A 27035-nucleotide genomic window follows, 5' to 3' on the forward strand; every position below is an offset into this window, starting at 1 on the left:
AGCCTCCTCAGACAGCCATTTTGCTTTTTTCCATTTCTTTTCCATGGGGATGGTCTTGATCCTTGTCTCCTGTACAATGTCACGAACCTCTGTCCATAGTTCATCAGGCACTCTGTCTACCAGATCTAGTCCCTTAAATCTCTTTGTCACTTCCACTGTATAATCATAAGGGATTTGATTTAGATCATACCTGAATGGTCTAGTGGTTTTCCCTACTTTCTTCAATTTAAGTCTGAATTTGTCAATAAGGAGGGAAAAAGTTGGCTTAAAGCTCAATGTTCAGAAAACTAAGATCATGGCATCTGGTCCCATCGCTTCATGGGAAATAAATGGGGAAACAGTGCAAACAGTGTCAGACTTTATTTTTTTGGGCTCCAGAATCACTGCTGATGGTGATTGCAGCTATGAAATTAAAAGACACTTACTCCTTGGAAGGAAGGTTATGACCTACCTAGATAGCATATTTAAAAGCAGAGACATTACTTTGCCAACAAAGATCCGTCTAGTCACGGCTATGGTTTTTCCAGTGGTCATGTATGGACGTGAGAGTTGGACGGTGAAGAAAGCTGAGTGCCAAAGAATTGATGCTTTTGAACTGTGGTGTTGGAGAAGATCTTGAGAGTCTCTTGGACTGCAAGGAGATCCAACCAGTCCATCCTAAAGGAGATCAGTCCTGGGTGTTCACTGGAAGGGCTGATGTTGAAGCTGAAACTGCAATACTTTGGCCACCTCATGCAAAGAGTTGACTCATTGGAAAAGACCCTAATGCTGGGTAGGATTGGGGGCAGAAGGAGAAGGGGACGACAGAGGATGAGATGGTTGGATGGCATCACTGACTCGATGGATATGGGTTTGGGTAAACTCCAGGAGTTGGTGATGGACAGGGAGGCCTGGAGTGCTGCAATTCATGGGGTCGCAAAGAGTCGGACACGACTGAGCGACTGACCTGAACTGACCTGAAAATCACTGCAGATGGTGATTGCAGCCATGAAATTAAAAGATGCTTGCTCCTTGGAAGGAAAGTTATAACCAACCTAGATAGCATATTAAAAAGCAGAGACATTACTTTGTCAACAAAAGTCCGTCTAGTCAAGGCTATGATTTTTCCGGTAGTCATGTATGGATGCAAGAGTTGGACTATAAAGAAAGCTGAGCTCAGAAGAACTGATGCTTTTGAACTGTGGTGTTGGAGAAGACTCTTGGAAGTCCCTTGGACTGCTAGGAGATCCAACCAGTCCATCCTAAAGGAGATCAGTCCTGGGTGTTCAATGGAAGGACTGATGTTGAAGCTGAAACTCCAATACTTTGGCCACCTGATGCGAAGAGCTGACTCATTGGAAAAGACCCTGATACTGGGAAAGATTCAGGGCAGGAGAATAAGGGACGACAGAGGATGAGATGGTTGGATGGCATCACCGACTCAATGGACATGGGCTTGGGTAGACTCCGGGACTTGATGATGGACAGGGAGGCCTGGTGTGCTGTGGTTCATGGGTTCGCAAAGGGCGGACACGACTGAGTGACTGAATTGAACTGAATGGTTAAGAGCCTGGTCTTCAGAATTAGATGGATCAACGTCCTAATCTTTGTCCAGACATTTTCAGTGTGACCATAAGCAAGTTACTTACCCTGTCGTGGCATCATTATAAGTGGAGATAGCTTATATTAGCTTGCAAGAGCAGGTTGTTAAAATTTTAGGAACTATGCAAGCCAGTTGTTAAACACAGCCAGCTAAAAAATTAAAACACATAAACTTAAAATTAAATAAGCTATATTAACAAATGTAGTGAACACCCAAACTCATGACTTCATAATTATTTTACTATTATGCTTTACCATTATCTATGCTCTTAAGATATATATGTTTATTATATCTGTATGATTATTACATAGTGCACATTTCTTCCTGTCTCACTGTTCAGTGACCTCTGTTAGCTTGAAATAGACCATATTGAGAGTATTTACACCAGGGAAGTTAGCAACCAGTGTAACTCAGGGATTTGCCTATTCCTTCTCAGGTGTAAGATGTTGACCAACACATTAGTGCTCAGTTTCCACATCTCAAAAATGGGAATAATGATACACACCTCTTATAGTTATTTATAAATATTAAATAGATAATAAATGCAGAGCACATACCTCAACATTTAGTTCATAGTCAATACTCAACAAATGGTACCAATTTTTATTGCTGTTGTTTAGTTGCTAAGTCATGTCCAACTGTTTTGCCACCCCATGGACTGTGGCCCGCCAGGTTCCTCTGTCCTCTGTCCATGGGATTTCCCAGTCAAGAATACTGGAATGGGTTGCCATTTCCTTCTCCAAGGAATCTTCCCAACCCAGAGATTAAACCCTGCATTAGCAGGCAGAATTTTTTACCACTGGGTCACCAGGGAAGCCCACCAATTATTAATACTGTCCATTAAAATATAGAATAAGGTAAAATATAAGTAAATTATAATTTTGAATTTAGCTGTTACCAATTCATTTTGGTACATAATCTCTTTATTCACAGCTGGCTTAGCTGGTCACATAACTCTTACTGTTCCAATTACCCTCTATTGATAAACTACCAAATCTGTACCTCCATTCCCAGCTCTGCTGCAAGGACTGGACTTCCACTTTCAAGTAGTTCTTGTCATTGACAACTAGATGTATCACAGAAAGCTCAAATTCAGCTTTTCCAAAATAAAATTCATTATTCTTTTCCCCCACACATACTCCTTCTTTAGTTATCTTAGTTAATCATCCTACAGAAACACAAAATCCTTAAAGCTGAAAAAGATTTCAAAGATCTAGCCTAACCTAGCCATTCTACAAAAGAGAGAACTGAAGCAGAAAAACCAAGTAACTGCCCGGGGTTGCACAGGTGCTTATGTGGCATAGCAAAGACTAGATGGGGGTCTCTTCACTTTAGTTTGGGGCTCCATTCACCATCCCATGCCTTCTGCTTATGAGGGAGAGAGAATGAGATTGCTCTGCTTATGCAATCTCTGTTCCATTTGGCTAATACATTCATCTCTGGAGGTGACTCCGCAGCTTTCTCCCACTTCTACCACAAACCCCAGGGGTGAATAACTAAGACCTTCCATGATCTTTGCCTCTCTGAAAGGGGAGGTTGGAATTTATGTAGCGTAGAGAGAACTGAAATGACCTTAGAATCTTCCAGTTTGCAGTTTACACAGTCCACCTTTAAGATTCATGAGTCTCAGAGAGATTTAATAGTATAAGAACTACTGATAAACCTCTGTTGTTGTATTGAGTATTCTAATCATTTGAACATTTCTGGGATGCTATCCCTTTTCATTTTTGTTGGCTTGTATAATAACTGAAAAACAGTTGATGAAACCATAACTTTCACTGTAATATTTTGTAGTTTCCTAGACTCTTTTCTCCCAGTAAATCTGAAGAAATGTCAGACTCAGCTCTTACCAAGGAAAGATAATCAGACCTTGCTCTAGCAAGTTACCAACTTCTCAGACACCTAACAAGTGTCCTGAGCTTCTACCTGATGGACTTCGCTAACCATGCTCTGAAATCGGCTGCAGTTTCATTCATTCATTCATTCATGAAACGATCAAAGTCTTACTATGTGTCAGGTATTTATGATATACTAAGGACACAGATACAGATAATCAGGCTCAATCCTAGCCATCAAGAGCTCACAATGGGGCAGAGAGCAGACAAATAAGCAGACCATCAAATACATAGAGAACACTTAGTGGAATTGGAATGAAGAGATCTTAACCCAGATGGGTTAGGGGAAAGGAGGGGTCAGTGAACGGTTCCTGGAGAAGGTTGTCATTGAACAGAACCTCAAAGGATATGTGAAAGTTAACCTGATGAATGGGGAAACATGACAGTATGAGGGTATTTAGGCAGAAGGCAAAAAGTGAGCCTAGTGAAAGTATTTAGGCTGGATGGAAATGAAGAACAAAGGAGCAGAGAGGCAGAAACTCTTCTAAGCCCTCTTGCTGTCTGGTTTAACTTAAATCTGAAAATCTTAAATCCTTGTACCTTGGCCCAAACTACCCCCTCTTCATCTGGATCCTTTTCCCACTCCATGTTCAGGGTTACTGGTTTCTGGACAATTGCGTTTCAACCTGAGATTGGCTACAACCCAGCCTTCATTACCAGCACAACTGTGATCATTCTATGCCTAACTTTCTATATAATGCCATAACCCACTGCTAAACACAATTGGAGAGACATTAAATCTGTAGGAAAAGTGGCTACCCAAAGGCAATATCAACATGAGAACCCTTGAAGTAACACACAAACAGAGCAGAGAGTAAAGGAAAAACATAACCAGTAATCTGCCCTCATAATTGGCACTTTCTCATGTATGCATAGGATAGATTTATCCTTTCCATTAAAACTGTAAATCCTACCCATATTTCTTCTTTGAGATTTTGAAAGAAACAAGATCATATTTTAGAGAGCTCTGATATGAACATGGAAAACTAATGTGGATCTCTTTGGAGCATTTTGGCTGATGCCTTTTAGTCACTTCTTCATTCATTAGGGGCATATATTAGGTAGACTAGGGCTTCCCTGATAGCTCACTTGGTAAAGAATCTGCCTTAAATGCAGGAGACCCTGGTTCAATTCCTCAGTCGGGAAGATCCCCTGGAGAAGGGAAAGGCTACCCACTCCAGTATTCTGGCCTGAAGAATTCAGTCTGGCCCCTGTACAGTCCATGGGGTCGCAAAGAGTTGGACACGACTGAGCAACTTTCACTTTTCATGAGATAGCATAAAAGAAGGTGAGAAGCTGTACAGATGGCTGTAGAGTGTTGCAGGCAAGGAAAACAGCCGGTGCAAAAAACCCAGAGGCAAGAGCTTGTGTGTTGAAAGAACAGCGAGGAAGCCAGTGTGGCTGGAGAGGAATTGATAAGGGGGAGAATAATAGGAAGTGATGTCAGAGAGACAGTTAGGGAAGGAGGCAGATTACACGGGGTCTTGAAGGTCCTTTCAAGGCTTTTGTTTTATTGAGCAAATAGGAAGACTTGCCAGGCATTTGAACTGAGGGAGTACATTGACTTCTGTTTTCCGAAGACCATTCTAGGTGCTACTTGTTGAAAAGAAACTTAGAGGTTGAAGTGAAAGCAGAGAGACCAGTTAGGAAGCTGTCACAATAATCCAGCAAGAGATGATGGATTGGATGATGACTTGGATTGGAGTAGTAACTGTAGAAATGGTGAGGAGTGGTCAGATCCTGGATAGATTCTGAAGTGATAGTCAATTGGACTTCCTGAAAGAATGCATGTGGAGTGTGAGAAAAAGAGGAGTTAAGATTGCCATATTAGTTGGCTAGGTATACTGTAACAAAGGACCACAAACTGGTGGCTTAAATAAGAGCAATTTGTTGTCCAGCAGTTCTGGAGGCTAAAAAGTCCAAGATCAGTGTTAGGGGTATTGGTTCATTCAGTGTGAGGGAAGGATATGGTTCAAGCTTCTCTCCTTGGTTTGTAGATGGCTGTCTTCATGTTTACATGGCACTCTCCAGTATGCATATGTTTGTGTCCAAATTTTCCCAAATTTTAAAAAAAAGGACATTAGTCACACTGGATCAGGTCCCACCCTAATGATACCATCTTAACTAATTGCATCTGCAATGACATTATTTCCAAGTAAGTTCACATTCTAAGATACTAGGGGTTAGGAATTCCACATATTAATTTGGAGGAGATACAATTCAATCTGTAACAGATGAATTCAAGACTTTTGGCCTAAGCATCGGTAAACATGGAGCTGTCATTAACTAAGATAGGGAAGGCCAAAAGGGGAGCAAGGAGTTATTTTTTAAAGCAGAGACTTTTTTTTTTAAGATATGAATCTAAAATTTGAGAGAGAAGTCTGGATTGAACATACACATTGTCTATCATTATATGTGTCTATGTCTATGCATATATATGTGTGTGTATATGTATATAAATGTACACACATATATACATGTATTCTCTGTATAACATATATATACACGTACTCATACACATATATACTCCTATAAGCATATATACTTATATATGTATATATGCATATATAAACATACTCTTATATACATACATTACATACATGTATGTGTATATGTGCATGTGAACATATATTTGCGTGTGAATGTTATACATATATGATTTTATGTGTGTGTGTGTGTGTATTTGTCATTGTAGGTGATATTTAAAGCTATAATCTGTTAATAGGAGATATCACCAAAGGTGTGATGAGAAGAAAAGTAGACCCAAACTGAACCTTGAGGCTCTCTGTGATTAAGAGGTTGAAGAGAAGAGGTGACTTAGAGAAGCACCTTAAGAAACTTTGTCAAAATAGAAAAGAGTGAGAGCTATCAGTTCAGTTCAGTCGCTCAGTCGTGTCCAACTCTTTGCGACCCCATGAATTGCAGCACGCCAGGCCTCTCTGTCCATCATCAGCTCCCGGAGTCTACCCAAACCGATGTCCATCGAGTCGGTGATGCCATCCAACCATCTCATCCTCTGTCGTCCCCTTCTCCTCCTGCCCCCAATCCTACCCAGCATTAGGGTCTTTTCCAATGAGTCAACCCTTCCCATGAGGTGGCCAAAGTATTGGAGTTTCAGCTTCAACATCAGTCCTTCCAATGAACACCCAGGATTGATCTCTTTTAGGATGGATTGATTGGATCTCCTTGCAGTCCAAGGGACTCTCAAGAGTCTTCTCCAACACCACAGTTTAAAAGCATCAATTCTTCGGCACTCAGCTTTCTTCACCGTCCAACTCTCATATCCATACATGACCACTGGAAAAACCATAGCCTTGACTAGACGGACTTTTGATGGCAAAGTAATGTCTCTGCTTTTAAATATGCTATCTAGGTTGGCCATAACCTTCCTTCCAAGGAGTAAGAGTCTTTTAATTTCATGGCTGCAGTCACCATCAGCAGTGATTCTGGAGCCCAAAAAACATAAAGTCTGACACTGTTTCCACTGTTTCCCCATCTATTTCCCATGAAGTGATGGGACCAGATGCCATGATCTTAGTTTTCTGAACGTTGAGCTTTAAGCCAACTTTTTCACTCTCCTCTTTCACCTTCATCAAGAGGCTCTTTAGTTCTTCTTCACTTTCTGCCATAAGGGTGGTGTCATCCGCATATCTGAGGTTATTGATATTTCTCCCAGCAATCTTGATTCCAGCTTGTGTTTCTTCCAGCCCAGCATTTCTCATGATGTACTCTGCATATAAGTTAAATAAGCAGGGTGACAATATACAGCCTTGACGTACTCCTTTTCCTATTTGGAACCAATCTGTTGTTCCATGTCCAGTTCTAACTGTTGCTTCCTGACCTGCATACAGGTTTCTCAAGAGACAGGTCAGATGGTCTGGTATTCCCATCTCTTTCAGAATGTGAGAGCTATAGCACAATATAATTTATGAGAATTAACATCCACACACAGAACCACAATATAAGAATTAAAAAATACAGTAATGTATGTATATTAATGTATTCTTTTTTGTTGCTAGAGGAACACTTTCATGTTTTGCTCGTTTTTTAATTGAAGTATAGTTGAATTACAATATTGTATTAGTTTTAGGTGTATAGCATAGTGATTTAGTTTTTTTGCAGATTATATTCCATTATAGGTTACAAGATACTGGGTATAATTCCTGTGCTACACAGTAAATCCCTGTTGCTTATCTATTTTATGTATGGTAGTTTATATCTGTTAATCCCATACTCCTAATTTGCTCCTCCTGCCCTTCCCTCCCCTTTTGTAACCATAAGTTTGTTTTCTGTGTCTGTGAGTCTGTTTCTGTTTTGTATATACACATATTTTTGTATTTTTTTTAGATTCCACATATAAGCCATAACATACAGATTTCTGTTTTCTCTGACTTATTTTACTGTATATATATGTAATATACATGTAACATGTGTGTGTGTGTGTGTGTGTGTGTGTATTTGTATACATAAAGTTGTTACAGTACCTAAAGAGTTCTGAATGGATTCTGCTAAGGTCATGTTCTTCCTGGAAAAATTGTAGCAATTGCAGATGGAACTTAAGAATGTCTAGGCCTGGGCCAAATGATAGTGGCCATTGGAAAACACTGTTAATAATCTAAAAATAATATCTAATAGTGGCTAAGCATTTACTGTATGCAGCCATCATTGTAAGCCTCTTATATGTGTCAAATCATTTAATTGATACAAAACACAGGTAGTTACCATTAATAGCATTTTCCCTGTTTCATAGATAAGGAAGGTAAGGTATACAGAAAGATTAGGACCTGCCCCAGCCCCATACCTATCAAATAGCAAACTCAGGATTAAAATGCAGGTGCCCCAGAACCTATGTTCCCAATTACTGTGGTATGTTACTTTCACGACGTCATGACTGACAGCTCCTCAGAACCACAAGGTAAGGGAGAGGAGTGGTTCCTTGAAGCAGAGAATGAGATGCAAAGGAAAACTACCAACATCTCATACAGTGGTTCATTAGTTTCACTTATTTAACTAAACCTTAATCCAAATGTTCAACAAGCATCTGATAAACATCTACCATGAGTTAGGTCACACATTATTCCTTAAGACGTAGAAAAAGATGAATCCATTCACTGTCACCAAATGTCTCCCAGATCATAAATTACAAAGGAGCACAGGAAAGAGTGCCTTCTTTACATGATAAAACCATTTTGTCTCCAAAGAGTCTTACCACATTGTATTTAAATGTGGTTTTTAAAAAATCATTTTATGGTATAAGCTTAGATTTTATAACTTTGAATAAATAGTAAATATAAAAGCAAACAAATTAAATTTGTTTGACTGATTCAGCCAGAATCATTCTGTTAAATGGATGTAGCTTTTTTTTTTCCTTCTGAAAATACTATAAGGAAAATGTTGCACTCAGGCTCTGAAGAAAATTTTTTGAGAGAAATATACTAATAGGCTTTATTTTTTAACACCAACTGTGTCAGGAACTTAAGTTACATTATCTCCAATATTCCCCAGTTTGAAAGAAAAATTTTAATTACTTTGAAAAATATTTTAACAGTGGCAGCTTATTGAGATAAAAATGCTATCATTCAACAAATATTTATTAAGTGCCTGTGTATGGTTTAACTTTGCCTGGAAATCAAAGAAATACAAATTAAAAATATAAAATAGCATAATCAATGTTGAATTGACAAGCTTTTTATATAGAATATATTTATGAAGATAACAAACTATTTTACATTCATCATAAATGTAAATTGAGAATCTTTGTAGAGCATGGACAACCTTAAAAATAACCTCTGATCATTTCATTTCTAAAAATTTGTACCCCAAATTGCATACACATATGCTAAGATATGGCTACAATAATTTTCCTCAGAGATTATTTATGATAGCCAAAAAAAGGTAGACCAGGAAAAAGAATTGTAGGCCAATAATGAATGGTTAAGTATAAATTGGTGTTTTGATACAATGGAATACTATATACCTATTAAAAGTAAGTTACAGGAAAATATTTAATGGAATAAAGAAATGGAATAATGAAAGATATGTGTACTGTATAATCCATTTCAATTCAGAAGAAGTCTAGACATGCATAGCATAAAGACCCTGAAATTCTAGTAGTGTTGACTATTTCTGGGTGGTGAGTTTTCAGGTAATTTAATTTTTTTCTTTGCAGAGGATAGTGAGAGAGCTCACTGCAGCAGCCCTATCACAATTCAGGCCAAGAAGGAGCAGAGGTTTTTCCAAAGAGAAGAAACTGGGCAGAGGCGTTACTTCAGCCACATCGAAGATGATAACATGCAGGTGAATATGTAAGTGCTAGTATTCATTAGGAAATCAGTCATATAATTTAATGCACCCTACAGTGTTTATCCAATCCCATAAGAATGTAGAATATTTCTAAAGCATATGTAATGGATTTTAACTTTTCTTTGTAGTTCTCCATCATCCACTTATTTATTTTTTCTAACAAGTATGGTTCAAATACTTTCACAATATTGTATAAATACATCTTTCCTTTTATTGGGCAGCCATGACTACATTAACGTTTAGCTCTTGACATATTTTGTTTATGTTAATCCAGAGTTTCCAAAGACAGAGATGCTATTTTACTCATCACATTGTCCAGTATGCAGCAGGCACTCAGTATACACCAGTGAAAAACATTTAGTCATAAGCTTCTATTCTCAACTCTTTTTGTTTTATTAGGACATTTTTCCTTGGTCAGGTATATTAACACATGTCTTCATAGTGCAAAATTCCAGACATATACAAAGAAACTACATTTTAGTTTCCAAGGGATGAACCTATAAAACCTGTGAATAGTCAGCTTTGCTTCTTTGAAACCATTTTGTATTGTCATACCAATGGAATTAGACCAGGTAGGGTGAAACTATCCTCACAGGTAAGTAGATGGAGCCAGAAAAATAGATGAAACCTCCTCAAAAGACTTCGTAAGTCCCTCGGGAGGAGTAACTTCCTGATTCATCCGGAAGTTATAGCAGCAGCCATTATTAAAATATCTATGGTTCATAATGAGCCCATTTCTTAGAAAGTTTCAAATAGTAAAATTTCCAATGCCCGACACCTAGGGTTAAGTCTCTGTTTGTTGTTAAATTATTAAGTGAACAAAGGGAAATGGAATATAGATGAATAAAAAACAAACACCCTGACATTATTTTGCATGATGTGAAATACCAACATCACTGTGGTTTGAGAATTACTAATTAAGGATCAGTTAGGAAACAAAATCTGTTCTTGATACATTCAGACCAAACTCAAACACCTACTAAGACAGGCAGGCAATGCACTGAAGTGGTAACTGTCCCAGAGTAAGTGCATGTTTGGACATTACTGAGTGGAGGAGAGGGCTCCATTTCAAGGGAGTGAGGCTGACTCTGTTCCAGCCCCTTGTTACCATGTGGGAATGCAGGCCCGCGTTTGCTAGTTCTTATGTATTTTTTTTAAGAGAAACTTGAAGCCTAGGTTTTCATTTGAAAACTCCAAAATTCCAAATGTTGGCTCAAAATTTAAAGACAGACTATATCTATATGTTTTACATAAATATCTGGCCAGAAGGTCATTAATTTGAAACCTCTGACTTTGAGCTGTGTTTGAAAATATGTAACCTTAGGACACGTGTATGTGTGTTTGTGTGTCTCTGCATGTGTTTGTGTTGTTGCTGCAATAATTACTTGGTGGAAACTGAGAAGAAAAAGGAGTTAAGTCACACTGTGAGGAGGGTTCTGAAGCACTGAGGTGAGTTAGACATTACTATATATAAAATAGATAACTAATAAGAACCTACTGTATAGCACAGGAAACTCTACTTAATACTCTATAATGACCTATGTGGGAAAAGAATCTAAAAAAGAGTGGATACATGTATATGTATAACTGATTCACTTTGCTGTACAGCAGAAACTAACACAACATTGTAAATCAACTATAGTCCAGTAAAATTTAATTTTAAAAGAAGGACTAAAGGATGTATCTTTCAGGGAGAGATTGATCAGTGGGATGTATCAAAAGCATATTGAGTTATTTCTGAATTTGCAAATATTCCTCCTTTGTGATCAGGCCATCTGTGTTTGCTGACATTCATATCCAAGTTAGGCCCCCATCATTCTACGGAGACTGAGAGATACCGAAGCTCTCTCTCTTGATGGTTACATATCAAAGGCTGGCTCCCAGGTCCTTGAGGAAGACATTCATGCGTTGTAAAACAGGTAAGAAACTTTTTAAGAAGTTGACATTTCAAAGGGAGCAAAAACAGAATGTACAACTGCAAGTTTTCTAAAGTAAGAAAAAGGAGGTCAGGGATTCAGAGTCAGGAAGAAGCCTATCTGAAGTTTTGTCAATCTGGAGGGAACATTAAGGCCATCTTGATCATAGAGTGGCAGATATCGGTGCCTAGCAAACTATTGATACATCAGTAGATTGGATTTAAACAAATGCAAACTCTAGCCTTGCAGCCCTAGCTTAGCATCCCTTGCATCCTTTCCCCTACATCCTCCCCAATGCCTAGTGTACCAGGAAACCATGATATGCCAGTGGTTGTGGCTAAGTAAGATTTCTGTCCATTCAAGAACTTGGAGGAGAAATCCATTCTGTCCCTATATTCCTTCCAGGAATACCTGCTTATAACAGCAGTACCAGTATGCTTTTACCAGCTGTGCAACCCTGAGAACCTTGGTCTTTTCATCTAAATAAGCTATATTGCACAGCATTTGTATGAGGAGTAAATGTGATATGTATGAAACACTCAACATGATGCCTGGTATATAGTAACAGTTCCCATTTGTGTTATTATATTATTTTCATAGAATGATGAACATACTATGACACTAATAGCAATACACAGAGAGGTGGAAGAAAAGTTAAATGAATGGTGACTTAAATCTAACAAAACAGAGCGAAAGAAACTATCAAGGTTGCAGGAACTGCTTCCACAGTGCCATGCCATGCCATACCCTCCACAATTCCACAATATTTTCTGCCCAAGTTTCTTAGTCTTATTTCTTCAGACTTAAATATTTCCCCACGTAGACCTCAAATCTTCATGTTATTTAGCCCAAGGATATAATGCAATTAAAAAATCATTATCTTTGTTGTATTTCCTTTCTTACATTTATTGCTTGTAGCGTTTTACCTAATATTATTTACTCTCAGAGTCCACGTGGAACCAAAGTAACTTTTCAGGAAGTTCTTTGCAAATTCTCCCCTCCCTCTCCCCCAAATATTTTTCTTTGTTTGTATCTTGGTAGCAATTCTAAAAAGTTTTCAAGATTTGGACTCTGCTATCATAATGGTGCACTGAGTTTCTACACTGAAGTGGTCTGCTTCATCATCCAATGAGCTCTGCCTCTTTGTGGATGTGACACTCCAATGGAGGGAAGCCAAGAGCCTATAGTAGCGATCCTGGGGAAAATTTAAGCAGCTGTGTTCACGTAATTGAAAACCTCTGAAAAGTGTGCTGCAGTCCGTGCACAGCGTTAGTATAACATGAGGGCTGGGGCTGGATGCAGCCCGTTCTCTGGAGGACTTCTTTGCCTGCTGCAGGAAAGAGAAGGCTGAAAGACAAACCTGTGTGCAGCCGGAAAGGTCCAGATAGATGAGCTTGTGGCATCCGTTCCCCAAATTCAGGTACTGTAAACCTTTGTCTGTGAACTTTCTGCAGTAAGCCAAACTAAGATTCTGTAAATTGTGGAAGTACCTGAGAAGACAGGGAGAGAGGAGAGGAAGGAAAGTGATTATACTTAAGCTGTTTCCTCACATCTTTGTTAAGCCACCCTGACAAAGAGAAGTAAAGCTGTAAATTAATCTTTTCTCCTTGCAGATATTCAAGAGTTGAACTTTATTGTTAATTATCTTCCTGTTATGGAGATTGCAGTAGCATATCAGATAATGCATAATCACATTTCAAATGAAAATAAAGATTTGTCTAGATTTTTAAGAAAACCGATTGGGATAAAGCTTTGGGGGCGGGGGAGGTCTGTGCATTCATATTGTTTGCAAGTTAGTTTGTGTTTGAAAGCAGTTTCAGTTTGTGTTATTGTTGCATTTAGCTTTTATATTGGAGCACCGAAATAACAGTGCAAATGTCTAGGAGGACAAACTCTTTGTAAACATTTAAATGGTGATTAACTGTTACATGAGAGTTAGGATTTGGGGCAGAAAGGAGGCAAAGTTAAACATAATAGGCTCTTAAAATGGACATAGTAAGCAAATGGCTTGAAAAAATAGATTTGCATGTGCATGATTTTCTAAGTAACAGTTTCATCATTATAACTAAAGAAAGACTGACTGATACACAGTTTAAAAGTGGATTAAGAACAGTCTGCAAATATGTGGGCAACATGTGAGAGGAATAAAGCCATATCAGAAGCTATAACTCTCACTGGAGTTGCAACAGATTAACTATGGCATTACCACCATAACCAAAATGAGAGCTTTCAGGAAAAATTAGGGTCTTTAGGACAACTCTCTGTAAGACTCACAGTTTGAGGACACTCTATGGGCAACTTTCAAAGCCCTCCTAAGCCTGGCATTTTTTAAAAGTGCAAGAACTCTCACTTCTGCTCTTGTAATAGAATTAAACAACATGCTCTTGGCTTGTGATCTGCAGCAGTTTAACAGTGAGCTAGAAAGCAAAAAGAACAAAAAGTAGGAGGAAAATGCCTGTCTGTCCCTCAAAAGCCCACAAATGACTAATAAAGTTTACTTTCACATAAATGGGAAATTAGATATGCAAGCTTTGATCATTAATCAGATTTATTTCCCAAATCTGAAAATATCATATGATATAATTCATATTTCATAGCGAATTATTTGACTCATACACATTTCCCTCTGGTAATGACTATTTCCATGAAATTCAGTAGAACAGAAAGGGAAGTCTTCTGGATTCCCCAGTGGCTGGGTGGGCAGGGCTCTGAAGGAGAAAGCAGCATTAACATCCCAAAGACACAACCCTCCTGGGGCCCTTGAGAGCATTGCCAGAGTTTTAGAAATGCTTTATCTTCCTCTCCCTGAATTATACCCTTGTGATTCAACTAAGTAAAGTACAATTTTCTTGGGGGGTTGTCATTCCTAAGAACTTTTTAGCTCTCCAATTTGGAGAAAGGAATAGTAAGGCAGGCAGCATGACACAATGGAAAATACACAGGGTTTTGGAATCTGACCAAATTGGATTTGAATCCCAGCCCTGACACTTACTGCAACTGCCCCTTAACTGCTCAGAGACTGTTTCCACATTTTTTAAGTGGAGATTATAGCATTATCTTTTTTTTCAACCCTGACCAACTGTGGGGCCTCCAGCTTTCCTGAACCGTAGTTTTCTGTAATATGAACATCTGTAACATGAACGTAACGTATCTGCTTTTTCCTCTTAATAAAGATGTGACAATTACATAAGAATGTATATATAATAGTATTATATTGAGGATGATTTTTGATGATTAAAATCAGCAGGGATATGGTAGATCCTTTAAAAATACATATATTGTTATTATTGCTACTACTGTCTCAAATAATACATATGAATTATTCTTACAAAGTTTGACCTATCTTTTTTCCGTTTAATGGAATAGGTACTTAACTGGCAATAGTGGTGCATACAACTGATTTGAAGAGTTTGAGGGGCCTCGTATTCCATCTGTACCCTATTTCAGTCGTGGTGGTAAAACCATGTGTAATCTGTTAACCTGATAGTCTGCTGTAGTTTCTGTCCCTCCATCTGTTGCCCATTCATTTGCTGACTGTTCTTCCTAACCTATTTTTAAGCTCTGTACATCAATCAGTCTTTCTTCAGGTATAATAATGAAACCAATACTTACACAATCATGCATATTCAAATATATTCAAGTCTGGTCCAAGTCTATTTTTCAGTTTCTTTAAGTGCATGTGATCCATTAACAAATACCAAAACTGAGAATTGAACAAGCAGCTTTTAACCTTTTTGTGTGTCACAGATACTTTTGGATCTATGGCCCCTTTGTCAGCATGTTTTTAATGTATAAAATAAAATACAATTACAAAGGCAGCCAATTTTATCCAAAGATGTTATTAAAATATTTTTAAAAACCAAATGAGTGAAATAATGTATATGCTTCTTTATTAACATGCTAAACAACAACATCTAGTGACAGGTCTATTAACTACAATGCTTTTGAAGCAGTACTGAGTACCAATGATAATTTTAAATATTTGTAACAACTATAAGAAAATACATGTGATGAGAAAATAATTGTAATTTGTATGGGTGAAAGAGTCCCAGGGACTGCTAATACTACCCTGATTTTTTTAATCTATATTTCAGTTAGAGCTTAGTGAAAATAGAGATTTTTTTTTTCTCCTATCAAAATTTATGGAACCCCTGATTTCCATTCCTGATCTTCTTGGAGGATCCACTGACCCCAGGTTTGGCAAAAGAGTCATTTAATTAAACTAAATGACTCTGAGATTAAAAGTCTAGATCTATCTCTTCAAAGTGGAACCTCATGGAAACTATCGGTTTGAAAGTGAAACACAAATCTTGAGTGGCTCTATTAGCCTTTCTAGGCTTCTATAGTGCCGCAGTCTTAGAGCTTTAGGGGATGAGAAAAATATTGGTTGACAGTGAAATCACACTTGGAAAATTTTATGCAATATTGCCACTTTTTATCCTGAAATTTGGCAAAGAAATATGTCTCTTATATGAGTAAGATCTGGTTCATCATTTTTCCAATCCAGAGATGACTTGATAATTCTAATTACACTTGAGGCAGTGTTTTCAGACAATGTCTTCTAATTATTTGATAACTTTTTCTTATGTGTGTGGGGAAGGTTCTCTTTGTGATTTATTTTTCTACTGTTACTATAATCTTTAAGACATCACAATTCTTATAGAAACTACAGAGATCACTTTTTCTTCTTTCTTTGGGATTTTTTTCTATTAAAGAATTGAGGCCCTCTGTGTTAGATCTTCAACACCTGAGGATAGCTATTACTAGAAGGAATGTAGAATTCTGTATTTAAATTAACATTTCTCTGAAAAATCTCAACACAAGGTCCAGTCTGTAAAAGAGATAATTTGCATATGGATTCTTTTGAGTTGAGTACTGGACTTAGTCTCGCAGAGGCAGTTTTTTAATAGAATTCCTGCAGAAAATCCAAATGAATTGACTTGACCTCCTATTTACAGAGTGGACCCTAAGGATTCCCAGTCACGGCCACAGCTTACTCTGTCTACCCGCCTCTGATGAACTGTGGCTAGACTATATAACATGAGAGTACTTGTCAATAAGAAGTTCCCAGTCAATTTAAGGGTTGATTCATCTATAGGAAAAATAGACATCATGCTGCTATAGCATGTAAGGCTCCATTAAGAAGCAAAGATCATAATATTAATATCTTTACTCACAACTCTGTGCCCAGAATAGTTGGAAATAGCAGTTGATCAATACACGGTGAATAAGTGAATGAATGTTGCTACTAGAACTCAGGGAGGAATCACTGTGGAGTTCTGATAGATGGTGTGACTTGAGATGTAAAGTCTGCAGATTAGCAAAGAGCGGAGAAAGGCATTCTAGCTTGTAGAGAAAGAGAAGCATGTAGCGATCAACTGACCAGAGTTGAGAGTTTCCTTTGGAAAACCTAGGCAGATAAGTTTGATCAGATAATGATAAAGAACAGTAAAGGAAGAGTCTAGACCTTAAGCATGTCAAAGACATGATAAGACTAAGTTCAGGACAATATGCCTCACAACATAAGGGAAGAGAGACCAAGGGTGAACCATCTGGATGCTGCACCAAATGAGATACTGAGAATGCCTCCTTGACTGTGGCAGTGGTTTAATTCAGGAAATATTTAAAAGCAAAAAATACTTTGGAATGGGCATGAGCTATGGGCAGCCCTTGTTTTCAACTTTAGAAAACTGAGCAAGTCCCCAAAGAAGTGAGGAAAAATATTCAGATAAAAAACTGGCAAATCACTGTTGCCAAGAAAGGCAAACAAATCACATTTTTCTTTGGAAAGAAACACTAAATGCACCAGAGAGAGAACAAGAACAGCAACAAACAACACTTCTCTAGTTATTTATAGCTTAAAAAATGTTATTACATACCCAAGCATGATTAAAACAATAGAAAGCAGAGCAGAAATAGAGAATCATTATGAAATGTATTTTTATTATAGATAAGAAAGTCAGTGTACATTTTTTTCATATGATGAAAAATATCAGTATCAAGTAGCATTTATCCTGAATGTTGTCTCAATAGCAAGAACTAGAAGTTAAAATCAAAACAAAATTCTCATTTTAGGTCCTATTTTCCTATGTGTTGCCCACTAAAGATACAGCTTCATTTGTAAAATAAACATCCTTAAAAAACTATGCAGAGCTCTTTGCCGCATCTACTGTGAGAATGAAGACCATTCTCATCAATCAGACTGTCGACATCCCAGAAAATGTCGACATTACCTTGAAGGGATGGACAATTACTGTGAAGGGCCCCAGAGGCACCCTGCGGAGGGACTTCAATCACATCAGTGTAGAACTCAGTCCCCTTGGAAAGAAAAAGAAGAGGCTCCGTGTTGACAAATGGTGAGGAAACAGAAAGGAACTGGCCACTGTTCACACAATCTGTAGTCAACGTACAGAACATGATCAAGGGTGTTACACTGGGCTTCCGTTACAAGATGAAGTCAGTGTATGTCCACTTCCCCATCAACATTGTTATTCAGGAGAATGGTTCTCTTGTGGAAATCTGAAATTTTTGGGGTGAAAAATAAATACGCAGGGTTCGAATGAGGCCAGGGGTTGCCTGTTCAGTATCTCAAGCCCAGAAAGATGAGTTGATTCTTGAAGTAAATGACATTGAACTTGTGTCAAATTCAGCCGCTTTGATTCAGCAAGCCACCACAGTTAAAAACAAGGATATCAGAAAACTTTTGGATGGTATTTATGTTTCTGAACAGTTCAGCAGGCTGATGAATAAGATCTCAGTGATCCCGCTGCAGAAACGACAAGATAGCAGATGGTTCTATGGACTCAGTTCTGATATTTTAAAGAGACAATAAAAACCCTCGATTTGGAAAAAAAAAAAAAAACTATGCAGAGCTGTACTATTATTTTAAATTTCCTAGAAGAAAAAGTTATCTCAAAGTATGTTTGGAAAAAATGTTTTGAGTTTTTTAAAAAAGTGATATATGCTACTCCCAAATCGTCTACTTAAAAGAGTTCAGATTTTCACATATGGATTTATAGATTTTTAAATATGTATCTCTCTCTCCCCTCTCCAGCCCCCCGACTCACTTTCTATCTATAGATAGATAAAATACATATATACACATACACACATGTACTATATATATAAACACATTCATACATGCACATATATTCATTCACACCACACATATATATCTTAATGTGGAATTTCTAAAGAAAACTACTGAGTGATGTTCTATACTGCAGGGCAGAGAATCCTACAGAATTCCTGAAAGGGTCAGAAGCCCTCCACAGTGATGCTGCTGGAGCTGGCTTGCAGTAGCCCATGAGAACCAATTGTTAGCATCTTTTCTCAACTCTACATTCAGTGGCATGTTGATAGCTTAAAACTGGCCATGATGGAATTATTTATGTCACAGAAATCAGTAAATCCTACAAATCAAAACATACCTTGACCCCCTACCTCAGCCAGTTATTAAACATTTATTGGAACACTGCTGTCCTTGGAACACACTTTGAGAACTACTGGTACAGAGAATGCAGTATTGCTGAGAAAACAATGATGAGAGATAAGATGATAGCTTTGAAGGAGTGCAATAAAAATCTGACCTGAAAATGAAAGGAGATTCTTAAGATAAAACATGAACAAATAGGGTTGAAACATTAAAAAAAAAAGAAAAATGTCTATCAGTTAACCCAAATTGAGAGATTGTTTACAAAATAAATAAACAGTATTCTTCAAGTGTCAAGATCATGAGATACAAGGAACAACTGTGGACTGGTACAAACCAGAGGGCACTAAGAAGAAATGAGAGCTGAATGTAGTATGGAAGCTTACATTGGGTCCTAGAGCAAAAATAAAAGAACATGAGTGGAAAATTTGATGAAATTTGAATAAAGACTTTAATTTAGTTAATAGAAAAGTAAAGAGAGAACTATCTCTTTTTTAGCTGAGAAATTAGTTTTAATGACTAAAAGGTTTACTATGTCCCAGGAAAAATTAATTAAAAGAACACAAGTTTGGAAAATGTTTTTAATTTCTCAGAGAAAAGGAAATTCCTGCCAGCATCTTGGCAGAAAGAAAATAGATTACCAACAAAAGAAGAGAAAAATCAGGCTGGCTTTAGACTTTTCTTTAACTTGAAATAGTGAAGATTATGGAGCAGCATTTCCAGGGTTTTAAGTAGCGAAAGGGACATGATTCAAGAACTATACCCTGAGAGAATTTGTTGTTCATCCTCTAACACAACAAAAAGTCATCTTCAGAAAGCAATGACTGAAAATCTAATATTTGCACATATTTCCAGATAAAGAGTTTGTAAAACCATGTTTCCAGTCATCATGTATGCGTCTCTGTCACTTCAGTCATGTCCAACTCAACTTTTTGAGACTCCATGGACTGTAGCGCACCAGGCTCCTCTGTCCATGGAATTATCCAGGCAAAAATACTATATAATATATATATAGTATTCCCAAATAGGAAAAGGAGTACATCAAGGCTGTATATTGTCACCCTGCTTATTCAACTTATATGCAGAGTACATCATGAGAAATGCTGGGCTGGAAGAAACACAAGCTGGAATCAAGATTGCCAGGAGAAATATCAATAACCTCAGATATGCGGATGATACCACCCTTATGACAGAAAGTGAAGAAGAACTAAAGAGCCTCTTGATGAAGGTGAAAGAGGAGAGTGAAAAAGTTGGCTTAAAGCTCAACGTTCAGAAAACTAAGATCATGGCATCTGTTCCCATCACTTCATGGGAAATAGATGGGGAAACAGTGGAAACAGTGTCAGACTTTATGTTTTTGGGCTCCAGAATCACTGCTGATGGTGACTGCAGCCATGAAATTAAAAGACGCTTACTCCTTGGAAGGAAGGTTATGACCAACCTAGATAGCATATTTAAAAGCAGAAACATTACTTTGCCAACAAAAGTCCATCTAGTCAAGGCTATGGTTTTTCCAGTGGTCATGTATGGATGTGAGAGGTGGACGGTGAAGAAAGCTGAGCGCCGAAGAATTGATACTTTTGAACTGTGGTGTTGGAGAAGACTCTTGAGAGTCCCTTGGACTACAAGGAGATCCAATCAATCCATCCTAAAGGAGATCAATCCTGGGTATTCATTGGAAGGACTGATGTTGAAGCTGAAACTCCAATACTTTGGGCACCTCATGCGAAGGGTTGACTCATTGGAAAAGACCCTAATGCTGGGTAGGATTGGGGGCGGGAGGAGAAGGGGACGACAGAGGATGAGACGGTTGGATGGCATCACCGACTCGATGGACATGGGTTTGGGTGGACTCCGGGAGTTGGTGATGGACAGAGAGGCCTGGCGTGCTGTGATACATGGGGTCGCAAAGAGTCGGACACGACTGAGCAACTGAACTGAACTGAACTGAACTGATAGTGGGTTGCCATTTCCTCCTCCAGATTCCACACATCATAGGATGAATCAAAATCAAAATTAAAGAATAAGGAAATTGTGATACAAATAGACCATCAGTGAATGACAAAGCTACAGTTGGTGGTGATGGTGGTTTAGTCGCTAAGTCATATCCAACTCTTGCAACCCCATGGACTGTAGCCTGCCAGGCTCCTCTGTCCATGGGATTCTCCAGGCAAGATTACTGGAGTGGGTTGCCATTTCCTTCTCCAAAACTCGAGTTAGGACTACCTAATCATAAATATGATTATGATATTGAGTACACCAAAAATCAATATTAAAAAGAAAGTTAGATGATAAAAATCACAATTAGTATGTATTTACATATAAGTGAGTCAAAGTAGAGGAACATCAAGTTCAAGGGAGAATTAGAATGTATTAGATCTCTTGTCGAACACAGGGGGAGCCAAAGTTACTGTTTCATTGTGACTGATAATTAGAGAAATGCATGATAGAGCATGTTTTTAAAAAACATAGAAATAACCACTAGTTAGAATACACGACAGAATATGCATTTATCTAAATGCATTCAGATTATAGATATAACACATTTTATAACAAAAAGCAGAAAAGATAAGTACAGTGCAGTAAGAAAAATAAAAAATAAAAAACATAAAGCAAGATGATAAAAATAAGACATATACTCAGTTTTGACAAGAAATATTAGTCTTTTAAACCGGTTTCTTAAAAAGGCAAAGAGATTGAAATTTTTAAAAATAGAAGTTAGCTCTTTTGCTACATGTGAAAGATAAACCTAAAATATAGCAACACAAAGGTTAAAAATTATGGGTATACATAAAGTTATTTCACAAAACCACAAACAAAAGAAAACAAAGGTGACTGTGTAAATAGCATTTTAAAAGAATTTAAGACAAAGAAACATCAACCATGATAGAAAAATATAATTTTATGTAAACAAGTGCTACAATTTATAGATAGATTGTATGTACAAACATACTACTTATTAATCCTTATGTGTTAAATAACATAAAAATAAATTAATAAAAACTTCATTATAATAGGCAACTACTATATCACTATGACATTAAGAATTTATACATGCACATGCATATATACATAGAAATTTTGTTCTCTGAAAGAAACTCTCTTGTTTTAAACATTTATGGATGATTTATTGAAACTGATTTTATTAAGTAGTCCACCAAGAAATCTCCATAAATTTCAAAAAGTAGAAATAATTCTGTCCATATTTCTTGATCACAGTATATGAGTTTGAGTTCAGTCGCTCAGTCATGTCCGACTCTTTGCAACCCCATGAATCCCAGCATGCCAGGCCTCTCTGTCCATCACCAACTCCCGGAGTCCACCCAAACCCATGTCCATCGAGTCGGTGATGCCATCCAACCATCTCATCCTCTGTTGTCCCCTTCTCCTCCCGCCCCCAATCCTACCCAGCGTTAGGGTCTTTTCCAATGAGTCAACCCTTCGCATGAGGTGCCCAAAGTATTGGAGTTTCAGCTTCAACATCAGTCCTTCCAATGAACACCCAGGATTGATCTCCTTTAGGATGGATTGATTGGATCTCCTTGTAGTCCAAGGGACTCTCAAGAGTCTTCTCCAACACCATAGTTCAAAAGCATCAATTCTGCAGCGCTCAGCTTCCTTCACTGTCCAACTCTCACATCCATACATGACCACTGGAAAAACCATAGCCTTGACTAGACAGACTTTTGTTGGCAAAGTAATGTCTCTGCTTTTAAATATGCTATCTAGGTTGGTCATAACCTTCCTTCCAAGGAGTAAGCGTCTTTTAATTTCATGGCTGCAGTCACCATCAGCAGTGATTCTGGAGCGCAAAAACACAAAGTCTGACACTGTTTCCACTGTTTCCCCATCTATTTCCCATGAAGTGATGGGACCAGATGCCATGATCTTAGTTTTCTGGACGTTGAGCTTTAAGCCAACTTTTTCACTCTCCTCTTTCACCTTCATCAAGAAGCTCTTTAGTTCTTCTTCACTTTCTGCCATAAGGGTGGTGTCATCCGCATATCTGAGGTTATTGATATTTCTCCCGGCAATCTTGATTCCAGCTTGTGTTTCTTCCAGCCCAGCATTTCTCATGATGTACTCTGCATATAAGTTAAATAAGCAGGGTGACAATATACAGCCTTGACGTACTCCTTTTCCTATTTGGAACTAGTCTGTTGTTCCATGCCCAGTTCGAACTGTTGCTTCCTGACCTGCATACAGGTTTCTCAAGAGACAGGTCAGATGGTCTGGTATGCCCATCTCTTTCAGAATTTTCCACAGTTCATTGTGATCCACACAGTCAAAGGCTTTGGCATAGTTAATAAAGCAGAAATAGATGTTTTTCTGGAACTCTCTTGCTTTTTCGATGATCCAGCGGATATTGGCAATTTGATCTCTGGTTCCTCTCCCTTTTCTAAAACCAGCTTGAACATCTGGAAGTTCACAGTTCACGTATTGCTGAAGCCTGGCTTGGAGAATTTTGAGCATTACTTTACTAGCATGTGAGATGAGTGCAATTGTGCGGTAGTTTGAGCATTCTTTGGCATTGCCTTTCTTTGGGATTGGAACGAAAACTGACCTTTTCCAGTCCTGTGGCCACTGCTGAATTTTCCAAATTTGCTGGCATATCGAGTGCAGCACTTTCACAGCACCACCTTTGAGTATTTGAAATAGCTCAACTGGAATTCCATCACCTCCACTAGCTTTGTTCGTAGTGATGCTTTCTAAGGCTCACTTGACTTCACATTCCAGGATGTCTGGCTCTAGGTGAGTGATCACACCATCGTGATTATCTGGGTCGTGAAGATCTTTTTTGTACAGTTCTTCTGTGTATTCTTGCCACCTCTTCTTAATATCTTCTGCTTCTGTTAGGTCCTTACCATTTTTGTCCTTTATCGAGCCTATCTTTGCATGAAATGTTCCTTTGGTATCTCTAATTTTCTTGAAGAGATCTCTAGTCTTTCCAAATCTGTTGTTTTCCTCTATTTCTTTGCACTGATCACTGAGGAAGGCTTTCTTATCTCTCCTTGCTATTCTTTGGAACTCTGCATTCAGATGGGAATATCTTTCCTTTTCTCTTTTGCTTTTCACTTCTCTTCTCTTCCCAGCTATCTGTAAGGCCTCCTCAGACAGCCATTTTGCTTTTTTGCATTTCTTTTCCATGGGGATTTTCTTGATCCCTGTCTACTGTACAATGTCACGAACCTCTGTCCATAGTTTATCAGGCACTCTGTCTATCAGATCTAGTCCCTTAAATCTATTTGTCACTTCCACTGTATACTCATAAGGGATTTGATCTAGGTCATACCTGAATGGACTAGTGGTTTTCCCTACTTTCTTCAATTTAAGTCTGAATTTGGCAATAAGCAGTTCATGATCTGAGCCACAGTCTGCTCCCAGTCTTGTTTTTGCTGACTGTATAGAGCTTCTCCATCTTTGGCTGCAAAGAATATAATCAGTCTTATTTTGATGTTGACCATCTGGTGATGTCCACGTGTAGAGTCTTCTCTTGTGTAGAATTAAAAACAAAATTCTCTTCTAAATAATTATTGGGTCAAAGAGGTAAGCAAATATACAACAGTTTGTTCAGAAAAGGAGAACAATACTTATCAAATCATACAAGCTTTGCCTAAGTTCTTCTTTAAAAGTAATTTCATACCTCTGTTTTCTTATTTTATAAGAAAACAGGTCAATTAAATCATACAAATGAAAAGTTTAAAAAGATACGTGTACATCATATCCAAATCCAAAAGTATTCATTTAGAAAATATAATGAGGAATCATAATCAGAAAGGATACCATGCACAATGGCAATTAAAAAGACACCACAAAGACTATCTGTATGAATAAAACAAAACTTTGAGACATCTAAGAGCATTTGAAAAAAGATATTTTTTTGAAGTATACTATGTTCCTGATGGACTTTCCTGGTGGCTCCTCGGTAAAGAATCTGCCTGCCACTGTAGGAGATGCAGGTTCAATCCCTGGGTCGGGAAGATTCCCCTGGAGGAAGAAATGGCAACCTACTTCAGTATTCTTGCCTGGGAAATCCAAGGGATAGTGAGACCTAGTGGACTACAGCCCATGGGGTTGCAAAGAGTTGGACACGACTAAGCGACTGAACAACAAAATGTTCCTGATAGGGAGACTAAATATTGTAAAAACATGGCTTAGTTTCTAATTTTATCTTTAATTATTGGCATACTGGTAAATATCTAACAACTGGCTCTTCAAAAACATATATGCATATGTATATATGTTTACTATAAAATTATACATCTTACTATTTTACATTAACTATTTTACAGATATAAAAGATGAACAGCCCACAAATTACAAATAGTAACATACACAATACTGTTTATTACTGATTTCGTATAGCCAGTTGATTCTTACACAATGCTTTCATTCATTGACTTTTGCCAAACTCATAAATATAGCTGGTACTTTTGTCTTCTCCTGTGTGTACTCAAAGGAAAAATAAAATTGGTCAGTCTGCTATATTTATTTTTACCAAAAAATAGAAGTAAAATTTTAAAAATTGAGGAATGAGTATAATTCCAATGCGGATATATTTATTTATATTAATGAGTAAGACAAAAGTGAAAGAAAAAGATATGTGTCCAGATTTCACTCAGTCATCAACGACGTGACTTCTTTGCTGAATCAGATAACAGTTTTCAAGTCCTGAAAAGATGCTTGCTCCACTTTTTTGTGCTATTCACAATGTTGCAGCTACAGACATGACATGCCTTTTTTCAGTATTTTTTGTGGAAGTATAGTTGATTTACAATGCTGTGTTAATTTCTGCTGTACAGTAAAGTGATTCAGTTACACATATATTTCCACACATTCTTTTTAATATTCTTTTCCACTATGATTTGTCATGGGATATTGAATATAGTTTTCTGTGCTACACAGTAGGATCTTGCTATTTATCCGTTGTACATATAAACACTTACTTCTGCTAACCCCAACCTCTCACTCCATCCCTTCCCCTAACTCCCTCCTTCTTGGCAACCACCAGTCTGTTCTAGGTCCATGATTCTGTTTCTGTTTCATAAGTAAGTTCATTGGTGTCATATTTTAGATTCCACACATAAATGATATCATATGGTATTTGTCTTTCTCTTTCTGACTTACTTCATTTAATATGACAATTTCTATGTCATCCATGTTGCTGCAAATGGCATTATTTCATTCTTTTTTATGATTTTCTATCATGTATGTATATACCACATCTTCATCCATTCTTCTGTCGACGGACATTCAGGTTGTTTCCATTGTCTTGGCTATTGTGAATAGTGCTGCTATGAGGAACATGTATCATTTTGAATTATAGTTTTGTCTGAATATATGCCCAGGAATGGATCATATGGTAATTCTATTTTTAGTTTTCTGAGGAACCTCCATATTTTTTCCCACAGTGGCTGCACCAGCTTGTATTCTCACCAAGAGTGTAAGAGAGTACCTTTTTCTCCACACCCTATCCAGCATTTATTATCTGTAGACTTTTTAATGATGGCCATTCTGACATGTGTGAGTGAGGTGGTACCTCATTGTCGTTTTGATTTGCATTTCTCTAATAATTAGCAATGTTGAGCAGCTTTTCATGTGTCTATTTGCCATTTATATCTCTTCCTTAAAGAAATGTCTATTTAGGTCTTCTGCCAATTTTTCAGTTGGGTTGTTTGATTTTTTTGTTGTTGAGTTGAACTATCTGTATATTTTGGAAACTAGGCCCTGTCAGTGGCATCATTTGCAAATCTTTTCTCCCATTCTATAGTTTGTAGACATGACACAGTTTTAATCTACTATATTGTTTTCTCCAGCCTAAACAATCAACAGAAAAATAAACCAGGCCCTAACTTTGTATTATTTGCCATTTTCCATGCCATTTTGGCTGATTTCAAGCTATCAAT

General features: G+C 37.6%; 2 protein-coding genes and 1 pseudogene across 27 annotated transcripts in view; 2 read left to right on the top strand and 1 right to left on the bottom strand.

The window, feature by feature from the left end:
* Positions 1 to 27035, bottom strand: part of FBXL13 (F-box and leucine rich repeat protein 13) — a 215269-nt gene that overhangs the window by 82138 nt on the left and 106096 nt on the right. For all 22 annotated transcript variants that reach the window (XR_014067184.1, XR_014067183.1, XR_014067182.1 and 19 more), the window contains one exon: positions 13057 to 13186. Coding sequence is in view for 19 of the 22 variants with exons in the window: in XM_081535697.1 (XP_081391823.1) it covers positions 13057 to 13186 (130 nt within the window). In the remaining 3 variants the exon portion in view is untranslated. The remainder of the gene's footprint in view (positions 1 to 13056; positions 13187 to 27035) is intronic.
* The window catches only part of LRRC17 (leucine rich repeat containing 17), an 86185-nt gene that overhangs the window by 36277 nt on the left and 22873 nt on the right, over positions 1 to 27035 (top strand). Inside the window, exons 2-5 of one of the 4 annotated variants that reach the window (XM_081535805.1) lie at positions 9647 to 9774; positions 11184 to 11229; positions 11551 to 11699; positions 12738 to 13116. The gene's annotated coding sequence lies outside the window, so the exon portion shown is untranslated. Of the gene's footprint in view, positions 1 to 9646; positions 11230 to 11550; positions 11700 to 12737; positions 13117 to 27035 lie in introns of those variants that run through there. The other 3 variants (XM_081535807.1, XM_081535802.1, XM_081535801.1) reach the window with 3 other exon arrangements.
* Positions 16382 to 25456, top strand: LOC145523931 (large ribosomal subunit protein uL6 pseudogene; annotated as a pseudogene). The gene is made up of 3 exons (XR_014066970.1): positions 16382 to 18425; positions 20668 to 20720; positions 25422 to 25456. The product of XR_014066970.1 is annotated as a large ribosomal subunit protein uL6 pseudogene (transcript).

The sequence above is a fragment of the Giraffa tippelskirchi genome, chromosome 10 (genome assembly GCF_054371585.1).
Source record: "Giraffa tippelskirchi isolate mGirTip1 chromosome 10, T2T-mGirTip1v1.2.pri, whole genome shotgun sequence".
NCBI lineage: Eukaryota > Metazoa > Chordata > Mammalia > Artiodactyla > Giraffidae > Giraffa > Giraffa tippelskirchi.